The sequence below is a fragment of the Corvus kubaryi genome, unplaced genomic scaffold (genome assembly GCF_017639235.1).
Source record: "Corvus kubaryi isolate FWS band 111438036 unplaced genomic scaffold, C.kubaryi_AGA036_p1.0 65031, whole genome shotgun sequence".
Taxonomy (NCBI): domain Eukaryota; kingdom Metazoa; phylum Chordata; class Aves; order Passeriformes; family Corvidae; genus Corvus; species Corvus kubaryi.
The window spans coordinates 1-18,525 of NW_024581708.1; the positions used below are offsets into that span (position 1 = coordinate 1).

Here is an 18,525-nt window from a genome sequence, read left to right on the forward strand (position 1 = left end):
AGTCGGGGTCGGGTCCGGCGCCGCCGACCCCGCCGCGGGGCAGGGAGGGCTGGGGAAGAGCGCGGGGGCGCCGGGCGAGCGCGGCGGCGGCCGCTCCGTGGCTGCCCGGCCGCCCTCAGGCCGCCGCGTGCGGGCTGTCGCGCCGCCACAGCCGCTCTGGTTTATTTATAATGCTTTTAGGCTGCCTAGCTGAGCTAATTTAAAAGGAAGTAGTTATATTAATGCGGGTTAGAGCTTTATTTGTTTTTATTTTTGTTTTTATTTCCTCAGAAGATCAACGGGCCGCCGCTCTGCAGAATCTGGGCTAAATCGAAGGAAAAAAAATAAGAGACGTGGGGTTTGGGAGGTTTTTGCCTCAAAGCGCTCGGGAGCCGGCGTATGAATTTTGGCGTCGTATCCGATCGCTGCTCTTCAGGAGGCGTAACTTTGGGGTGTTTTTTGCTGATTTTTCAAGCTCGCACGACCCTCTCAGCTGCTCTGTGTCCTGGTGCCCCCCCTCCCGCCGCTCCCCCCCCCAAGCTTCTGCAGGCCGCAGCTTAGGCTTTAATTAAGAGTTTGAGTGTTCCCCCAAGATTAATATTTATAAGAAGCTTGACTCGAAACCCCCAGGTGTAAAACCCCGTGGTCCCCAGTGGTTGAGAGCGCCGAGGGGAAGATGAACACGGCCGCCAGCAGCTACCCCATGGCCTCGCTGTACGTGGGGGACCTGCACCCCGATATCACCGAGGCCATGCTCTATGAGAAGTTCAGCCCCGCCGGGCCCGTGCTGTCCATTCGGGTCTGCAGGGATATGATCACCCGCCGCTCCCTGGGCTACGCCTACGTCAACTTCCAGCAGCCAGCAGATGGTGAGTGACAATTCCAACCACATCCATGGCTTTTTTTTATCTCTTCCCCCCTCATTTTTTCCCCACTAATTCACGTGTTGCCACGTAGCTGCCTACCACAGTGTTACAGGGTGAGTCGTCCCTTTCTAGTGGTTGCAACAGGAGTGTTTTTTGCTGCTTGGTGTCTACGAAATGCTCTGCAAAGGCACATCTTGGTAACATCTCTTTTAGACGGGCCTGTTTCTCTCACTGATTCCGAATTTTGGAGGTTTGTGTTTGTTCCTCGCGTAAGGAAATAATCCCTGGTGTGTTTCCCTTCGTGCTGGGGTCGTTTGGGGTTGTCTCTGTGGGGATTTGTGCAGCCAGCCCTAGCAGAGAAAGTTCAGAGCAGTCAGCTCTGGTTGAGTGCTCAGTTCAGTGACTGATCCTGTGGCTGCTCCCCGCACTCCCTGTTCAATAAATTTAATATCTGCTGTGTTTGTGCTAGCAGCTGGACGTGCCTCCCAGTTTGGGAAGTGGTGTTCTTGCTCTAAAGTGAAATAAAATGCTTTGTTGGATGTGTGGAAAGCCAGGCTGTCTCCTGTGCCGATGCCACATTGCTTTGCTCTTGCCAGACTCTCTTTTTTTCACACTTTGTTTCCTGCTCAAAGCCAGGTGTTCCAGAGCTGAAGCAGCAGGTGAAAGATGGGACAGGAGAGGTCATTTTGGAACATGTCTCTTCTGGAAGGAAAATGGGTCAGTGTTTTCTGCCCCAGTTTTCAGAGCTTTGCCTGCTGACTGCTGCAAGTTTATTGCTCCGTGCTGGGGTTTAACAGCATCTCTATGTGATAGAGGCATCCAAGTAGAGATGAGAGTGAGCTTTTCCCCTTGAATTCAGAATCAGTTTACAGCAGCTTTCCTGTAGCTCGTAGTAGGTTTTCCTGCTTTATGTTTTTGCAGAGCTTCCATCTTCTCCCAGGGCAGTTCCTTCTGATGTCCTTCCCTTGGACTGATCTGATTGGGCACTTTTGATCCTTTCTCTTGTCATGCTGATTAAAAGCTGACTTGCACCCCACTGCATAATATCTCATCCATGGCACTCTCAAAAAAGCTTTTTTTTTTTGCAGTATATTTGTGTTTTAAAGCTTCTCAGTGAGAAGGAAAGAACCTGAGAGCCTGTATTTGTGGTCCCATCCTGCTCTGATGAACCTGTCTGCCCTGACTGCCCTTAAAACACCACCTTGGTACATTTATGTGCTGGACAAAGTTATCCCAGCCCACCTGCCTTCCCTAGGCTCTGATCTCATTTTGCAGGATCAGAGAAATAAAAACAAGCAGCAGAAACAAAGCCAGGAAGGAACTCTGAGCTCGGGTTGGATGAATCCTGGGGAGATGGGGTGCAGAAGTGTAGATAAACGTTCTCTCAAAGCAGAGAAGAGTGCTGATGTCAGAAGGGATCAGTGGCTTGGTCCCATGTGCTTTAGCAGAAACATTCTGCACCTCATACAAATGGGGGCCTTCCCAATAGATTCCAAGGTAATCTTTTATGGTTAAAAAAAAAAAATAGGCAGGAATTTAGGGGGAGGTTGCACCATTCTGGGCTGCTGGGGAGGCAGCAGACATTTTAGGAAGCTCCTGGACTTGAAGTGATACTTGGACCAAGTAGGTGGTGTCTTGTTACTGGTAGGTCTTAGAAGGTCAAGTGGTTTAAACCTAAATATTGAGTGGTTACTGGGCCACAGAGGAATAGTCAGACTCCTCCTGCCCTCATGAAGAGATGAGAATTTCTGAATTTCTCCTGTCAAACTGCAGCATTTGTTACTCTGCATAAATAAAAAACCCAGCTGCTGGTACTCCTTGTAATGCAGCAGGACATGGATAGATAATTTGGAAGAAGGTTGTGGTCTCTCCAAAACAAACTTGACTACGAAGAAGATGATTTTCAGTGTAAAATGCAGAAATTTGGACTGTTTTCAAGGAAATTTGGACTGCATGAGGCTTCCTGAGAGGAGGAGGAGGGATCTTTGTTTTCTTCCAGGAATGCATAATCAGAAATGCACTTGGGCTTCATCCCACTAAATCTGTGAAAAGCTGAGGGGAGCACTGCAGGAATCTGGTTGGATTTATGGTTGAGAGCAGGTGCTCCCGAAGTACCACTTAACAGTAATCAGGAGGTTTTGTGCTCTGCAAACTTGCTGTGGACACACCGTATGTTTGAACTGGTAGTAGGTGTTAAAAAGGTTGATAAATGATAGTTTGCACTTCCCCAGCACCTTTTGTGGAAGGGTGAGTTCTTTGTAAATGTGAAGAAAGCAACGATTTAACTTTTTTTTTTTTTTTTTTGTGTTCTAAAGTAGCACTCTGTCCTTGTGTCCACAGAGCAAATCAAGCAGCCAGAACTCTTCCCCATTTCAGGGTCACGAGGAGCTCACACTGCCACATCCTGAGCATGCTCTGCACTTCCAGGTTCCCGTGTCCAAACTGGGTCAAAGCTTGTGGGTTTTTTTTGTGTTTTTGTAGCTGCTGGAGTGATGCAGGACAGGCATTGTCTAACTGGCAGTGGTCTGCTGCAGAGAGGTTATTTTTAGGGAAAATGAGCTCTGCTGGTTTTGATTGCAGCTCCTTGCTGGAGTAACCAGGGAATGCTGAATGCTGAGCCTGTCATCCTGTGATAGGCAGGGTAAGGAAACACTTCAAAGTTCTGGCTAGTTCAGGCTCAGCTGTGGCTGTGTTAATATTTATTCTTCCTGACTGTGAAGAAGGGAAAGAAAGCAAACTCAAGAAATAAGCTGAATTCCTCTTTTCATGTGTTCCATGCAATTTAATTCCAAACATTGACAGTCACGAAGTGACAACTCAAGTAACGAAGCAGAGAAGCTTCAGTTTGGCTGCAGAGATAAGATGTTCTGAAAGTGTAGGAAAAACAGAATGTTTCCCAGGCTAAGGAGGATCCCAGGGCTGGGAATAGATTCGTGTTTCTGTAGAAGAGTGTAGATAAACTTGTTTGTTCTCCTCCTTGAAGGCAGAGGAGCTGTGCAAGGTAAATTGTGGAGGTAAAAGGGAGGAGTTGGTACCTTTTTTATTGCAGCAGGATTTGGTTGTAACTTCAGTGATTGAGGAATCGAAGCCTGTTGTATGTGCAACCATCTCTTTTCAAAAAAGAAGTGGTTACATTTGCCTCCTGTGCTTTCCTTGTCAGGACTTTTTTTCTCAGTGGCCTAAGTGAGAGCCTGGAGGTTTGGGGAGAATAAAATTCCTTGTGTGGAGTTTCTTCTTGGGTGAATCTTGGGGTGTGAGATTGGTTCTCTGTCTTCACAGCCACTAATTCCAGCATTGTGTTAGCTCTGCATCAGGGAGCCTGTAAGGGATTTTAATTGCTCTTGAGGCAAACTGCAGTGAGTGTTCAGGTGCTCTCCCTGTCCAGAAGGCCATGGAAAGGGAATGAAAAGGAAGCCTGAAAGGGGCTGTGAGTGTGTTCAGTGTTCTGTATGAGCTGCAGTTTGAGTCTGCTGGAAGGATGACAGGAACCAGTGGGAGAGAAACAGATACAGGAACTGAAATGGCTGAAGCTTTGTGGCTTAAATAGAAGAAAACGAGAAGGTGCTTGCTCAGATTAAGGAAATGAATCAGATGTGCTTGGTGTGAGTCATTCACAGAACTCTTGCAGATCCCTTACAGGTTTTCTGAGGTCCTGGTGGAGTGGGATTGCATTTCCACCTGTGGGTGTGGCACGCATCCCTCAGGGAATCCATGTAGGGCTTTCACTGCTCACCAGAAGTGTCTGGGTGAATTCCAAGCCCGGCGTAATAATAGAGTGGAACAGTAGCAACCTGTTGAAAGAGCGGTGCAATAGTATCTGCTTGGGGAGCTGGTAAGAACCGGGAGGAACTTCTTAACTGCTCTGGATCTGGGTGGTGGCTGCGGAGCTTTCACAGCTCCCCCTGCTTACACGCCACTGCTTCATCTGCTCCTCACCTTCCAGCAGGAGCCTGGTCCTGCTGCAAATGGTATTATCCACCCAGTTTGTGCCCTTGCCAGCACATGCTTCTGCAGGACCTCTGCCTGCTATAAATAAACACTGCCAAATTTGACAAGCTGCACCGGGTCGCCTGCTGAGCTGCCTACTAGGAAAGGACTGCAGGAAGAACCTGGGCTGCATGGACTTGGAGCAGCAGCTGAGGAATCATTTTAGCCTGGCACTTAATTGCATTTAACACCTTTGTCTAAACAGAGCTGTTGGAGTCCTTAAATTATTTTTTTTTTCAAGCAGAGCTTGTTTCCAACTGGATTTGTGTGTGGGGAAAACAGCAATGGTACCACTTCAATTTAAAAAGCAGCAAGAACAACAACAACAACAACAACAACAAAAAACGTTTCAAAGCACATGAAAAATCCGGAGAAACTTCCATGAAGTAATAGAAGCTGGCATTGGGGGTAGGGAGTGCTGACTTTGGTAGGCAATATTCCACTGGACTTCCTAGAGATGGTTTTGGGACATGCTGAGTGGTTACTCAGGCTGCATGAGCCAAGTCACATGCAAGGTGTTCAGATTGGTCTTTTCCTTGAATTTTCTGCTCCTTAAATCTAATCAGCAAATACCACAGGGCGAAGGCGGCCTGGGAGAACTGAGCCAAACAAATTCAGAAAGCTTGGGCTCTGCCCTGTTAATTTCCCTTGATTTTAATGCATGTCTTCCCATCTCTTTGCCTGCTCCATGCTGGGAATTAACAATCTTTCTTTCTTCTCTGCTCGCTCCATGCTGGGAGTGTTTTCTGGCACGGAACAGTGCAAGCATCTCAATTTTATGAACAAGATCCTGATGTGTGTGTGTAATGATCCTTTTAATACACCAGTAGGCAGCAGAAATAGCCTCGTGGAGGGGGGGTTTCAGTGCAGGTTAGAATGACAGTGCTGGCGTTGGAGAGTTTAGATAAACACTTCCCTGCTAATCAGATGGGGTGTACCGACTTTTTTCAACCCCCCCAGAATTTTCTCAGCTCTCTTGTCACCTTCAGCTTGAGCAACTTGGGAATAATTTTTTTGGCCACATAAGTTCTGTAGAGGCTGACTCATGTCCTCACAGCCAGCCATGTGTTTGTGCACATTTTCCCTGACCTGACAGGGAGATGATCCTTCTCTCTGAATAGAAATGAGGATGGGGAGATGGGAGCTTCATGAAAAGCAAAACAGCCACACAGTCACTTTTGTTACTTCTTTTTTTTTTTTAAATCAGGGTTTCCTGGTTTTCCTTTCCTTCTTTAGGTGGAGCAATTTACCTTCATAATAATTCAGAATATGGCTAATAAACCCCAGGCATTTTGATATCCATTTTGCTGTGGTGGTTAATGTATTGCTATAATGGAAATTTAAAGGCTGTGAAATCTTTTATATACTTAGTGACTGTGCTGCAAAGACCTCCCTTGAAACATTGAGTTAGAAGTCATTGATCACCTCTGATAACACCCCAAATGCCTCCATGAGCTGAGTAAAATTCAGAAAAAACGATCACCCACCCACTGGAAACCTTTATTTTTTAACCAACCACAAAAATCTCTTCTTGGCTTCTCTTGCAGCTGAGCGAGCTCTCGATACCATGAATTTTGATGTGATCAAAGGGAAACCCATTCGCATCATGTGGTCTCAGAGGGACCCTTCCCTGAGGAAGTCAGGGGTTGGGAATGTCTTCATCAAGAACCTGGACAAATCCATTGATAACAAGGCACTTTATGACACATTCTCGGCGTTTGGAAACATTTTGTCCTGCAAGGTGAGATGTGGTTCCATTGTCCAGTTCTTTTATGGTGGGGACGTGATGAGAGATTTGAGTGTAGGAGTGACAAAGTGTAAGGAGCAGAATCACAGAATATTCCGAATCGGAAGGCACCCACAAGGCCCATCAAGCCCAGCTCTTTAAATGCCCGGTGCCTACAGAGATTGAACCCGTCACCTTGGTGTTCAGACAGAATCTCTGAAAGGCACAGTTGACCAAAAGCTCAGGGATTGCTGAAATGACATCAGATTTGGCGGTGAAGTGCAGGAATCTGACGCTCAGGTTGTGTCTGCCTCGTGCTGACCCTTGGCAGCAGCACATTTTCACCTGCTGGCCCGTGACGCAGGAGGAACGCTGACAGCTCGCTTTGCTCCCTCTCCTGCAGGTGGTGTGTGATGAGAATGGCTCTAAGGGCTACGCCTTTGTGCACTTTGAGACCCAGGATGCTGCAGATAGGGCCATCGAGAAGATGAACGGCATGCTGCTCAACGACCGCAAAGTGTGAGTGTCACAGCCGGCAGCAGCAGCGCTCACATGCTCCGGGATGCATCTCGGTATTAACAGGGACACACAAGGCACTGGTTCTCCTGGCCCAAGCCTTGGCCTGCTACCTCTCCACTCCAGGGCTGGTGAGTGACCCTGCCCAAGCCATGGCCTGCTACCCCTCCATTCCAGGACTGGTGGGTTTCCCTGACCGAGCCTTGATTTGCCACCTCTCTGTGAGTGGGCTGGGGTGGGTTCTATGTAGGAGGGCCAGTGGGAGTCCTTGGCCACCCACAGCACACAGGTGATTTTTCTGGTTGGTCTGTGGCCTGTTTGTTGTCTTCTGCTGTCACCTTTTCTTGTCCCCATTCCCAGCTCCTACTACACACTCATTTTTTTGCCTTGCCGCAAGTCACACATTGGTTTTTTTGCTCTGGAAACCGATCTGTTTATTGGGATTTTCATTTTTTTTATCTTACAGATTTGTTGGGAGATTCAAGTCTCGCAAAGAGAGGGAGGCCGAGCTGGGAGCCAAGGCGAAGGAGTTCACCAATGTCTATATTAAAAACTTTGGGGATGACATGGATGATGAAAGACTGAAGGAGCTCTTTGGCAAATATGGTAAATACAGAAATGTTTTTATTGAGGCTGTGAATTTCATGAAATGTGGTACTTTGAGTGCTGCTACTGTGCAGTCTCTGCCTGGGTCACTTTGAGGCTGAGGCTATTAAATGGAAATTAATAATCTTGAGATACATTTGATATTTTACTAACCCTTTGCCTTGGTAACAGGTAAAACACTGAGTGTTAAAGTGATGACAGATCCCACTGGAAAATCCAAAGGCTTTGGCTTTGTAAGCTTTGAAAAGCATGAAGAGGCCAACAAGGTAGGACCAACTTCTGTGTTGCTTGGATAACTTCAGAGAAGAAAAACTTGGTTTATCTTGGGAGCCTGTTTCTGAAATGGAAGAAAATTCTGCCTCGGGCATGACCTCTTCTAGATGTGGGAACTTGGAAACCTTTTGCACCTTAATAGTTTGACATTCAAGGGTGACTTGGCATTCCTCCAGTTTCCTGGATCCACACAGAGTGCAGTGGTATAATCAAGAATGTTAATTGCTGAAGAAATACTACAGTGCAGGGCTGAAGGAGGAGGAGGGCACCTAGAATGACAACATTGCTTAAAAATGGTATTTTCTAAGCAGAATGCTTGTTAAAATATAGTTTTAATTACAAGAAAAGGTGAGGATAAATTTCCAAGTTAGTTCAGCACTCTGTGGTGTGTCAGCTTGATCTGTCTGATAACTTCAGCTTGTCTTTAATGAGCCTGTTAACAGCAGCAGTGCAAAGGTAACGTGCAAACTCTGGTTTATGGACAGGCAGGGACACAACGTCAGCTCTGGGCACTCCTGTTCTGACAGGATCAGAGGCTGCCTTGCTGCAGCAGCTGAGAGTTTCTTTTGGAACCCTCTGTGCAGGCAGTGGAAGAAATGAATGGGAAGGACATCAATGGGAAAATGCTGTTTGTGGGCAGAGCACAGAAGAAGGCTGAGCGCCAGGCAGAGCTGAAGAGGAGGTTTGAACAGCTAAAACAGGAGAGACTCAGCCGGTACCAGGTGAATAATCTGTTCCTTTTCTCAACTTAAGCATCGTGTCTGGCCTGTTGAAGGAACTGCCAGAGTAGTCATTGTCCTGTGACACATCCTGGGTTAAAACACAGAGGGGTCTCTGTGGTATTTGGTGGCAGAGGGGGCATCAGGGCTTAGTCTTGGCACTGCAAGTGTTTAGGAGGAACAGGCATGAAGTCTCCTTGACTTTCAAATGGGGATCCCTGGAGGGATGGGAAGAGACAGCACAAATCTGCACCGCTCTCTGTAATTTATGGCAGAACTGGGTCGTGTCAGAGGTGGCATCTGAAACTCCCCCACTCCCTGAGCTGCAGTGCTGGACTGGGGACATGTGATGATGCCACAGGAAGGCAGAGGAAATCCAGACAAGCTCCCTTTCACCACAGTGGGACTTGTCTCTACGCCTTTGCAACATTTATCACCTTCAGCTTTGGGTGGTGTGGAAGGAACATGATGCTAAATTAAGAGTTTTCAGATAAATTAACAGCTCTGGCAGATGGGTAACAGTTGATGTGCTTAAGATTTTGGGTTTTTTTTAATGTTATGAATGTCATGCTGTTCTCTCCCTTCCAGGGTGTTAACCTGTACATTAAAAACCTAGATGACACTATAGATGATGAAAAACTGAGGAAGGAGTTCTCACCTTTTGGGTCAATAACGAGTGCCAAGGTAATGTGGGGTTTGGGGGTTATTTGGATTTTAAAGCCTGAAGAAAGGACCTTTTGTCTACCATGGCATTAAAGGGCTCTTCTTAACCTGTGGTTATTGGGATTCTGAAAATACCTGGCTTAGTAAATAGTGGGATTGTACTGAAAACTTCATTCCCTTACCCAAAGGGGAGGCAGGAAGTGGCAAACATGCTTGTTTGAGGTGATGAGCATGAAATGGCACTTTCCTGTGTGCGTTTAGAACTGCACCAAATCTTTCCCATTCCTTACTGTGCGGTGTGGGCCTGGGGACACATGGTGCTGACAGCAACGCAGAGCAAATCCAGACAGGTGACTCTTCGTGAGAACCTGTCTCTACACCTCTGCAACAAGTTATGTCCTGCCTGAAATTTTAAAATCCACAGATTCTTAGGCTCAGTTGTACTCCATTAGCAATTCATCTTTACTGCAGGTGATGCTGGAAGATGGACGGAGCAAAGGGTTTGGCTTTGTCTGCTTTTCCTCTCCAGAGGAGGCCACCAAAGCTGTGACAGAGATGAACGGGCGCATCGTGGGCTCCAAGCCCCTCTATGTGGCACTGGCACAGAGGAAGGAGGAGAGGAAGGCCCATCTCACCAACCAGTACATGCAGCGCATCGCTGGCATGAGGGCCTTGCCTGCCAACACCATCATCAACCAGTTCCAGCCTGCTGCTGGCGGGTATTTCATGCCTGCTGTGCCCCAGGTGAGCTGCTGTGGGGTTTTTAACCTGTCTGGGTTCAGCTGTGTTCATCTCACTGAGCCTTTCTTATGCCTGTAAGCAAACAGCTCTTGTGGAGGTTATTCTGTGACTTGCCAGCTGCCTGTTCTCTTAATCTGACTTGAGTGTTGGGTCATGTTGTGAACGTTTGTGATGCACTTGGATGTTGCCTCTGAGCTTATCTGATCTTCCTCCAGGCTCAGAGCAGACCCACTTACTATGCACCCAACCAAATGACACAGATGAGACCCAACCCACGCTGGCAGCAAGGAGGAAGACCTCAAGGTGAGAATGCCAGAGGCTGTTTTGGTTGTAGAAGCCTTTGGGGGCTGCCCTTCCCAACAGGAACAATTAATGCTTTCCTTTGTGGGGACGGTCCTGTGCAGGGCCAGGAGCTGGACTCTGATCCTTGTGTGTCCCTTCCAACTCAGCATATTCTGTGATTCTCTGATTCTTCCCGTGCACAGCCCCTGTAGCTGAGTGTCCTGCCTTGCCAGCTGGTTCCCTTTTGAGATTTCCCCTCCTTCCATCCCTTAGGCTTCCAGGGAATGCCGAATGCCATGCGCCAGTCGGGGCCTCGGCCAGCCCTGCGCCACCTGGCCCCTGCCAATGCTCCGGCCTCCCGGGGCCTCCCAGCTGCTGCCCAGAGAGTTGGTAAGAAGGGGTCTCTTCCTGGGCTTTTCCCTTTCTCTGGGAGGGAGGAGGATGCTGTGGAGACTTGACTTCTACTCCCAGAGATGGTTGTCAGACCTGGGATGTCTGCAAAGAGCAGAGCCAGCACCTGCCTCTTTCCTATTCCTCGCTGTGCAGTGCAGGTCTGGGGGCACTTGGTGCTACAGCACAGCAGTGGAAATCCAGATGGGTTCTTTCCCACTGGTTTGGGACTCATCTCTACACCTCTGCAACACCACTCAGAAAGCTGTGTTAGCTTATGGCTTTTGCTTTCAGAGGAGAGCATCCAAATTCATTTTATTCCAGTGAGCAGCTAAAAAGAAACAAAGTGTGGCATCTGTGGTTTGGTTCTAGGGAGAACAGCCCCTCCCTGAAGTAGCCAGCTACACTTTGGAGAATGGTTTCTAAAGAAGTATCACCATGCAGAGCGTAGTTTGAATTCAGAATCAAACCCAGACATCCCAGCTTGTTTGCACGTTGCTGCAGGTGTTTGTCACTGTGTTCTCCTTCCTTTGCAGGTGTTGGCACAGCAGCACAGACTTTGGCTCCCCGTCCTCCTGTAGCTGCCCCTGCTCCCAGGGCTGTCCCTCCTTACAAATACGCCTCAAGTGTCCGCAGCCCACACCCAGGTGTCCAGCCTCTGCAGGTACCACCAGGGGCTGGGCAGTCCCTGCAGTTTCACATGCAACTGAAGTATTTTTATAAAAACTTCAAGCTACTTTTATGGCCCAGACAGTCCTAATTTGGAATTTACAAACCTGGCAGTTGTGCCTTTGCCAGGGGCACCCTGGTTGGTTTATCTGTCGTGTGCTCACAAGCCCTTTTGTAGCCAGACTTGCTGTAAGGATGTTTTTCTTGCTTCTTTGTTCCTGTTTTGCAACCCTTTAAGTGTCTCTCCTCTTTGCCAAGTTCCCACTGGGGTATCACTGAAAGAAAGAACAACATCCACACCTGCCTTTTTTAACACCTCACGATGTCTGATCCGGTTTTTGTGAGATATTTACAGTGCCCCGTGTGACATTCCAGGGTTTTGAGCTCAGGATTTGCAGGGAGTGTTTGTGAACGAAGGGCACCTTACCTGCCCTTTTCTGAAGCCTGAAGTGTGCTGTAGGCTTGACAGAGGTTGTGTTTTAGGAGGGAACATTTTAATATTGTCTAAATAGGAAGCAATCAGCCTCATACCTATTTCATAACCCTTGTCTGCCCTTTTCAGGCACCTCAGCCTGCAGTGCATGTGCAGGGCCAGGAGCCACTGACAGCCTCCATGCTGGCTGCTGCCCCTCCCCAGGAGCAGAAACAGATGCTGGGTGAGTAAAACCCCAGTGCTCACCGATCATTTTTCATCCCCTCAGGTTTCAAAGATCAAAACTCATCTGTCTGAACTCCTTTTTCTCCCTCAGGAGAACGTTTGTTCCCTCTGATCCAAGCTATGCACCCCAGCCTGGCGGGGAAGATCACGGGAATGCTGCTAGAGATTGACAACTCGGAGCTGCTGCACATGCTGGAATCTCCCGAGTCCCTCCGCTCCAAGGTGAGCTGCTGTGTTCCTTTTGTGTTGGGGGGTTCTGAGCAGGGAGAAGATCTCACTGGATTTGTCTCCCCAGGTGGAGGAGGCTGTGGCAGTGCTGCAGGCTCACCAAGCCAAGAAAGAAGCTGCCCAGAAAGTGGGAGTGGTTGCTGCTACCTCTTGAACCAGGATGACTGGTGAGTGTCTCAGTCCTCAGCTTCAGCGAAAAGCTTCCAGAATCAGCGAATAAAACACGGTTGTTAGTGAACAGTTCATGTGGGTCTGTGACCAGACTGATTGTCTGATTATAGTCCACTCTTCAACAACAAAAAGCTCCTAATGTCGTTCCTGCCAGAAGAATCCTTACGTAGAACTTAAAGAATATTCTTTAGATCCCTTAAATAAACAGCAGAATGGTGCTGTTGGAGTCCCTGAAGTGTCCCTTGCAGCTGATGTGAAAAGGAAGGACAAAAACATGGGGATGAGTCTTGTGGAACTGCTGGTCTGGGAAACAGCCCTAAGGAGCTCTGGTGATTTTTAGGCTAAGCAGGCTCTTCATGCCCGTTCTTATCCTGGAAACCATCTGCCTTCAGGATGTATTAAATGTTGGGAACGTTTCACTGGATAGGTCTGTCCACGCAAGTGCTGTCACCTGTGTTTGGAGTTGTTGTGGAACAAGAAGGTTTTTGGTTATTGGAATGCCTCTCCCTGTGGTTAACGCTCCATTTCTCTGTGGGTTGTCTGGAATTGCCATCTCCAGTACTTCCTGTGGCGCTGTTGAGATCAGATGTCACGACTCAAGCCGGTGAAGAAGGATGAGGATTCTTAATTTTATTCTTATTTTCACTGGCTGATTTAGCAAAGAATTTGAGTTTCTCGTGGATAATAACGATTTCTGATCATCTGACCACCACAAACAGCTTCTCTGTACCTTCCCAATTATATCACATTCCTTATGGCTTGGAATGCTGGAATATTCCCTAGTCTGGAGCTGACCTGTCTCCCCTTTTTCCTTTAGGATACAAAGAAGCCAAATAGCCCCTTCCTAGACATCAGCTCAAGATGTTTGAAGATCCTTCACTGTCCTGCAGATCTCAAGGCCGTGCATTTTATCACATAGTTATATTGCATTTTGTAAATTAATCTTAAAGATCTTATTTAAAAAGCCAACTCTGAAGCTTGAGGTTTCCAAAACCAGAATCTGGGGGTTTGCAAGCTTTTCCTTTGCCAGAACAGAGCTGCCCCTTGTGTCTTCTAAAGAGGACGTTGAGGATTTTAGGCTGGAAGTATTTTTGTGAGTTTGTGTTTAATTGAACAATCCAGTTTGGAAAGTTTGGGAAACATTTATCAATAAAGGAATAAACTTGCACTGTGTTTGTCATCATTTCTCTCTGTTGGCTGAAGAAATGTGGCGTGGCTTTGTGAAATCAAACTGATGGGCAGTTATTGGGTGGTGAATACATTCACTTGGGATTTGAGTTACCCTGCTTGTTGATTTTGGATAATGAGTATTTTGAGGCAGCTGGGTTAAAATTATGCCTGGGGCAGTGTCTGAAGGGGGTGATGGCTGTAAGCAGTGATCTGAGAAGGGTTGGGGGTAGGTATTTTCAAGTGGAGGGTACGAGGGTTTGGGCTCCCTTTCTGTCATGGGCTGTTCTCTGTTTCCATTTCTGCATTTTCAGCTGCATCTTTCATGGTCCTGCTGCTCTTTTCTACTCCGAAGGCGGCTGAGTTTCGGCACTGCCACTGATAAATCCTTTGCGAACTTACTTCGGCTGTTCCTTTGGGATAAAAAAGCGTTCTTTAGGTAAACACAGAACCACGAGAAGACCTCCGCAATCACAGCTCCAACACCGTGCTCAGGCTGGAGCTGAACGCGCCTGTTCCACAGCGCCATCCGAGGCTCTGGAACGGGCTGCAGAAGGACGGGGTGGGGCTGCACTGGATTTCCCCGTCCCGGGAGCGGCCCCACGAAGGCGCTGCCGGCCGGGGGCGGGGCGATGCCGCCGTTCCGGGGCGGGCCGGGCCGAGCCGTTCCGGGGCACCGGGGCGCGATGGCGGCCACCAAGCGGGTGCTGTACGTGGGTGAGTGGCGGGGCTGGGGGACCCCCGAGGGGCCGCCGGAGTGGCTGGCGGTGACCGCTGGCCGCCCCCGCAGGCGGGCTGGCCGAGGAGGTGGACGAGAAGGTTCTGCACGCCGCCTTCATCCCCTTCGGGGACATCACCGACATCCAGATCCCGCTGGACTACGAGACCGGTGCGTGCTCGGGGCGCTGCAGCCGCGCCGGGTGCGGCTTTGGGTGCGAGCGCTTTTCCCGGGATGGGACCCCCCCGGTGTGTCCGTGCTGGCCCTGACCCCCTCGCTTGCCTCCCTCCAGAGAAGCACCGGGGATTCGCCTTCGTGGAGTTTGAGCTGGCAGAGGTGAGGAACCAGCAGATGCTTGAGCCTTTTGGGGGTTTGTTCGCCTTTGGGGTTTTGGGATGGATCCTTTTCCCGCTGGAGACAGTCCGTGGAATCGGGTGTGTGTTCCCCGGCACAGCATTAAGGTGTTCTGCTCCTCCAAATTCCCGCTTTTCCCATTTTGTTTTCCCGTTTCCAAAGCAAACTGCTCTCCTGCTGCCATCCCTGGGGGTGGGTTTCTTGGCTTCGTGGTCACCACGGGCTGTCACGTATTTGTCCTCCTATCACCTGTCCTGGGCTTGGTACACAAATCTCTCCTCCTCTCCCAAATGCTCATGGCAGCAATAAAAAGCATCTGAAATGGGGTTTTCTGGGTTGTTGGAAGATGAGACCCACATGGATGGGGTTTGGGTATGGCTTCTACGAAACCCATCAGTTTGTACATCCCTGGGATAGATGAGGTTTAGGAAAACCTGGCAGTCGTCTTTATAATGAGATGCTGGGACATGGCTATGCTGGGCCTTGAGAAGAAATGCCTATAATGATTTTATTTTGATTTTTTGGCAGGATGCAGCAGCAGCTATTGACAACATGGTATGGACCCTGTTCCCACTCCTGCTCTGTGTTCTAGGGGGATGTGTGGCTTTGTTGCCCTGGGTGCTGTGGGCTGTAGAGAGAACCCAAACCCCGTTCTCTGAGCTCTGCAGGGCTTTGGGGTGGTTTTATACCTTTTGGTGGGCTTTGTCGTGCTTTTTTCCCCTCTGCAGAACGAGTCCGAGCTCTTTGGCAGGACAATCCGCGTGAACCTGGCCAAACCCATGCGGATTAAAGAAGGATCATCCAGGCCTGGTGAGTCGGGGCCTGGGAGGGGGAGAACATCCCTGGGGATGCTCAGAGCTCTGTGCATAAGCTGAGGTGTGGACCTTCGGGTCAGTTCCTGAGCTCTGACCTTTCCCTTTGTGGCCACAGTCTGGTCAGATGACGAGTGGCTGAAGAAGTTTTCAGGGAAGACTTTGGAGGAGAACAAGGAGGAGGGAGGAGCAGAGGCCCCCAAAGTAGAGGCGCAGGAGGTAGGAAAAACAACTGGAGCCATCTGTATCCCCTCTATCCCAAAGGATGGGACTGTAAGGCTGGAGGCAGAGCAGAGAAATGTCACCTCAGCTTGCTTTTCTTTCTTTTCCTGCCCAGGATGAGCCTCCTGCCAAGAAATCCCGGGTCAACCCGCAGGTTTACATGGACATCAAGATCGGGAACAAACCTGCGGGGCGGCTGCGGATCCTCCTGCGCTCCGACGTGGTGCCCATGACCGCGGGTGAGGAGAAGGCTCAGCCTCCCGTCCTGATGACCCCCGGGGTGGCACAGCTCTCACCTCCCTCCCCTTTGCCCCCACACAGAGAATTTCCGCTGCCTCTGCACCCACGAGAAAGGATTTGGCTTCAAAGGCAGCAGCTTCCACCGCGTCATCCCCCAGTTCATGTGCCAGGCCGGAGACTTCACCAACCACAACGGCACCGGCGGCAAATCCATCTACGGGAAGAAGTTTGATGATGAAAACTTCATCCTCAAGCACACAGGGCCAGGTAAAGCCATCTCCAGGCAGGGGCTGGAGAGAAAATGGCTCAGCATCACCTAGGGACCACATTTGGGCTGTTTTGGCCGTGTTGATAGCAGCAGCCCTGAATTGTAATTATAATTATTACAATCTGCATTGGCCAGATTCTTCTGCCACATTCAGACCCTCGTGTCTCACCGAGCAGAAATGCATCCTTCCCTCTCTGCCCACTTTATTTGCAGTATTACATAAAGGAAAAACAATTTCAAAGCTGCTTCTCCTGCTTGATTTTAAATGAGGAGTGTCACAGCACGACTGTGAAAAGCAGGAGCGAGCAAGCAGGTTTATCTCCTTACAAACAGCTTTGCAGCTAAAAATAGCTGAGCATCTTTCACACTTGCAAGTGTTCCTCCCCATAATTGATTTCCAATAGTTCCTGTGGATTTTGATACCCAGCAGCTCCCTTCGATCCAGCAGCGTTTTGCAGGACGTGGGAATGGGGCTGGGCTGATGCAGCAGCTGCTGTGCTGGGCTGTAACTCTGCACTCTCTGATCCCAGGGATGGTGTCCATGGCAAACTCCGGCCCAAACACCAACGGCTCCCAGTTCTTCATCACCTGTGACAAAACAGACTGGCTGGACGGGAAGCACGTGGTGTTCGGGGAGGTGACGGAGGGCATGGACGTGGTGCGGGAGATCGAGGTAGGTGAGGGCACTGGGGTGCTGGGGGCACACCCCATGTCCTTCCTGCCCTGAGGATTTCATGCCTGGAATTCCTGCTGCTCTTCTCTCCAAGGCTCAGGGCACCAAAGATGGGAAGCCAAAGCAGAAGGTGATCATCTCGGACTGCGGGGAGTGCCCGTGAGCTCGGCGCTTGGAGGGGCTGGATGGGGGGAGCCCGGCCAGGAGGGACGGGGAACCAGCAGGGATGGGACACCCCAGGGACTGCCCAGCAGCGCCCATCCCGCAGCTTCCATGGGAATTGCCCTGCAAAGGTTGCTGTGGGCAGGATTTATCCTTCCCGGGATAAATCGCTTCCCAGCCTGCGCTGCTCGAGCAGGGCCGGGCTGGTCCTGCTGCCGTGTTCTGGAAAACAATTGATGTTTGGTAAAATTAAAAGCTAGTTTTAAAAATACTGAGGGCCTGGCTGCTGAATTCTCTCTGTGGGAGGCTGGTCTTTGAGCAAAGATGGGTTTTATTTTGCACTTGCCCTCGTGTTCATTAATCCCGTGCCTAAATCCTGGCTCCAGGGGAAGGTACCTGTGCCAGGGGAAGAAGAGCAGAGCTGAATCTCTCGTGTTTGTTCCACAGCAGCATCTCGTGGAGGCGTTTTTGGCACGTCCCTGGCCTTGTAGTGTCCTTTTCCAGCAGCAGAGGGAGGCAGGTCCCTGGCTGGCATCTCTCCTGCTGGGAAGCCTGGTCCAGCTCCATCCCCACCCCAGAGGGAGGGCGTTTCGTGGGATGTGTGAGCTGGTGAACACGGTCAGGACAAGGAACACCAGGGAATGAAGGAGCTCTTTGGGTGATGAGGAAGGAAAAAACCCGGAGTGATGAGGCTGAAGGAAAGGATTTCCAAACTCCAGGTTGCAGAGTGGGATAAACCACATGGATTTATGGTTCCTGTGGTGGGCAGCCCTGGCTTTGCACTGACAGGTGACCACATGGGTGGGAAGTGGTGGATTTGGGGTTTCCTGTGAAATTATGGAAGGGATGTGTGGTTCTGAGCTTGTGCAGGAGGGATGAGGCTGCTGAGGGGGAGAGGAATATCCGATGTTCAGATTTTGGGGGTGTTTGGAAGAGCTGGTGCCATTGGGGATTCCTGGTTTTCCCAGCCCCTCACGAGTCAGGGGTGTTGCTTTTCCATCAGGGTTGGGGTTTTTTTTTCCACTGGCTGGTGTTCCAGCGTGGCTGGGGGTTGTGCATTGTCCTGAAACTGGGACAAGGTGAGACACAAGGATGTGATTCCTGACAGACAAAATCCCAGCCCTGCTTTTCCCTTCCTTGCTCCTTTTTGTTGTTTAAATCCCAAATTTTAACGTCAGCCCTTGCAGGCACCTTCAGCAAGACCTGAGAGGGAGAGTCCAGAGTCAGTGGAAGGCCTGGGTGTTCTCTCTGCAGGAGGCACAGAGCCAGGATCGCATCCTGAGCTGGATTTTGGGTGGAATTAGACGCCCAGATAAGCAAGACCTTTTCTTGGGAAGCTGGGCCCTGGCAGGGAGCAAATCTTCCTTCTTTTGGTGGAGCTATTGGGATTTTTCCTGACTGTGCCAGGTTCTTTACTCGTTTATTGATCCAAGGT

The 18,525-nt window shown here is 49.6% G+C and overlaps 2 protein-coding genes and 3 non-coding genes across 6 annotated transcripts; all 5 read left to right on the forward strand.

Annotated features, from left to right (window-relative positions):
* The first annotated feature begins 155 nt into the window (after nucleotides 1-155).
* On the forward strand, nucleotides 156-13,642 carry LOC121672898 (polyadenylate-binding protein 4). Of its 2 annotated transcripts, XM_042045807.1 has the most exons (15): nucleotides 162-848; nucleotides 6,380-6,573; nucleotides 6,962-7,077; nucleotides 7,541-7,680; nucleotides 7,852-7,946; nucleotides 8,538-8,675; nucleotides 9,261-9,356; nucleotides 9,807-10,079; nucleotides 10,292-10,379; nucleotides 10,632-10,748; nucleotides 11,285-11,412; nucleotides 11,980-12,073; nucleotides 12,167-12,297; nucleotides 12,371-12,470; nucleotides 13,292-13,642. In XM_042045807.1, exons 1-14 carry the CDS (start codon nucleotides 656-658, stop codon nucleotides 12,455-12,457), a joined length of 1,890 nt encoding a protein of 629 aa, XP_041901741.1. In that variant the 5' UTR covers nucleotides 162-655; the 3' UTR covers nucleotides 12,458-12,470; nucleotides 13,292-13,642. The 2 variants fall into 2 exon arrangements, with proteins under 2 accessions (XP_041901742.1, XP_041901741.1); XM_042045808.1 differs by lacking the exon at nucleotides 12,371-12,470 and having other exon boundaries at nucleotides 156-848.
* On the forward strand, nucleotides 8,969-9,104 carry LOC121672904. The gene has a single exon (XR_006019077.1). It is a non-coding gene; the product is annotated as a small nucleolar RNA SNORA55 (small nucleolar RNA).
* Nucleotides 9,601-9,728, forward strand: LOC121672903. The gene has a single exon (XR_006019076.1). It is a non-coding gene; the product is annotated as a small nucleolar RNA SNORA55 (small nucleolar RNA).
* On the forward strand, nucleotides 10,872-11,004 carry LOC121672902. The gene has a single exon (XR_006019075.1). It is a non-coding gene; the product is annotated as a small nucleolar RNA SNORA55 (small nucleolar RNA).
* A 638-nt stretch (nucleotides 13,643-14,280) lies between the features above and the next one.
* Nucleotides 14,281-17,361, forward strand: LOC121672900 (peptidyl-prolyl cis-trans isomerase E). The gene is made up of 10 exons (XM_042045809.1): nucleotides 14,281-14,358; nucleotides 14,432-14,530; nucleotides 14,652-14,695; nucleotides 15,242-15,268; nucleotides 15,442-15,523; nucleotides 15,644-15,744; nucleotides 15,863-15,986; nucleotides 16,069-16,254; nucleotides 16,786-16,928; nucleotides 17,023-17,361. The coding sequence occupies exons 1-10, from the start codon at nucleotides 14,328-14,330 to the stop codon at nucleotides 17,089-17,091; spliced, it is 906 nt and encodes a 301-aa protein (XP_041901743.1). The 5' UTR covers nucleotides 14,281-14,327; the 3' UTR covers nucleotides 17,092-17,361.
* Nucleotides 17,362-18,525: the final 1,164 nt, after the last annotated feature.

Coding starts and splice junctions, on each gene's coding strand:
- LOC121672900 (XM_042045809.1), top strand. CDS start 14,328: ATGGCGGCCACCAAGCGGGTGCTGTACGTGG. Junction 14,359..14,431: donor CAAGCGGGTGCTGTACGTGG/GTGAGTGGCGGG, acceptor CCGCCCCCGCAG/GCGGGCTGGCCGAGGAGGTG. Junction 14,531..14,651: donor CCCGCTGGACTACGAGACCG/GTGCGTGCTCGG, acceptor GCCTCCCTCCAG/AGAAGCACCGGGGATTCGCC.
- LOC121672898 (XM_042045808.1), top strand. CDS start 656: ATGAACACGGCCGCCAGCAGCTACCCCATGGCCTCGCTGTACGTGGGG. Junction 7,681..7,851: donor GGAGCTCTTTGGCAAATATG/GTAAATACAGAA, acceptor CCTTGGTAACAG/GTAAAACACTGAGTGTTAAA. Junction 12,298..13,291: donor CCGAGTCCCTCCGCTCCAAG/GTGAGCTGCTGT, acceptor TTTTTCCTTTAG/GATACAAAGAAGCCAAATAG.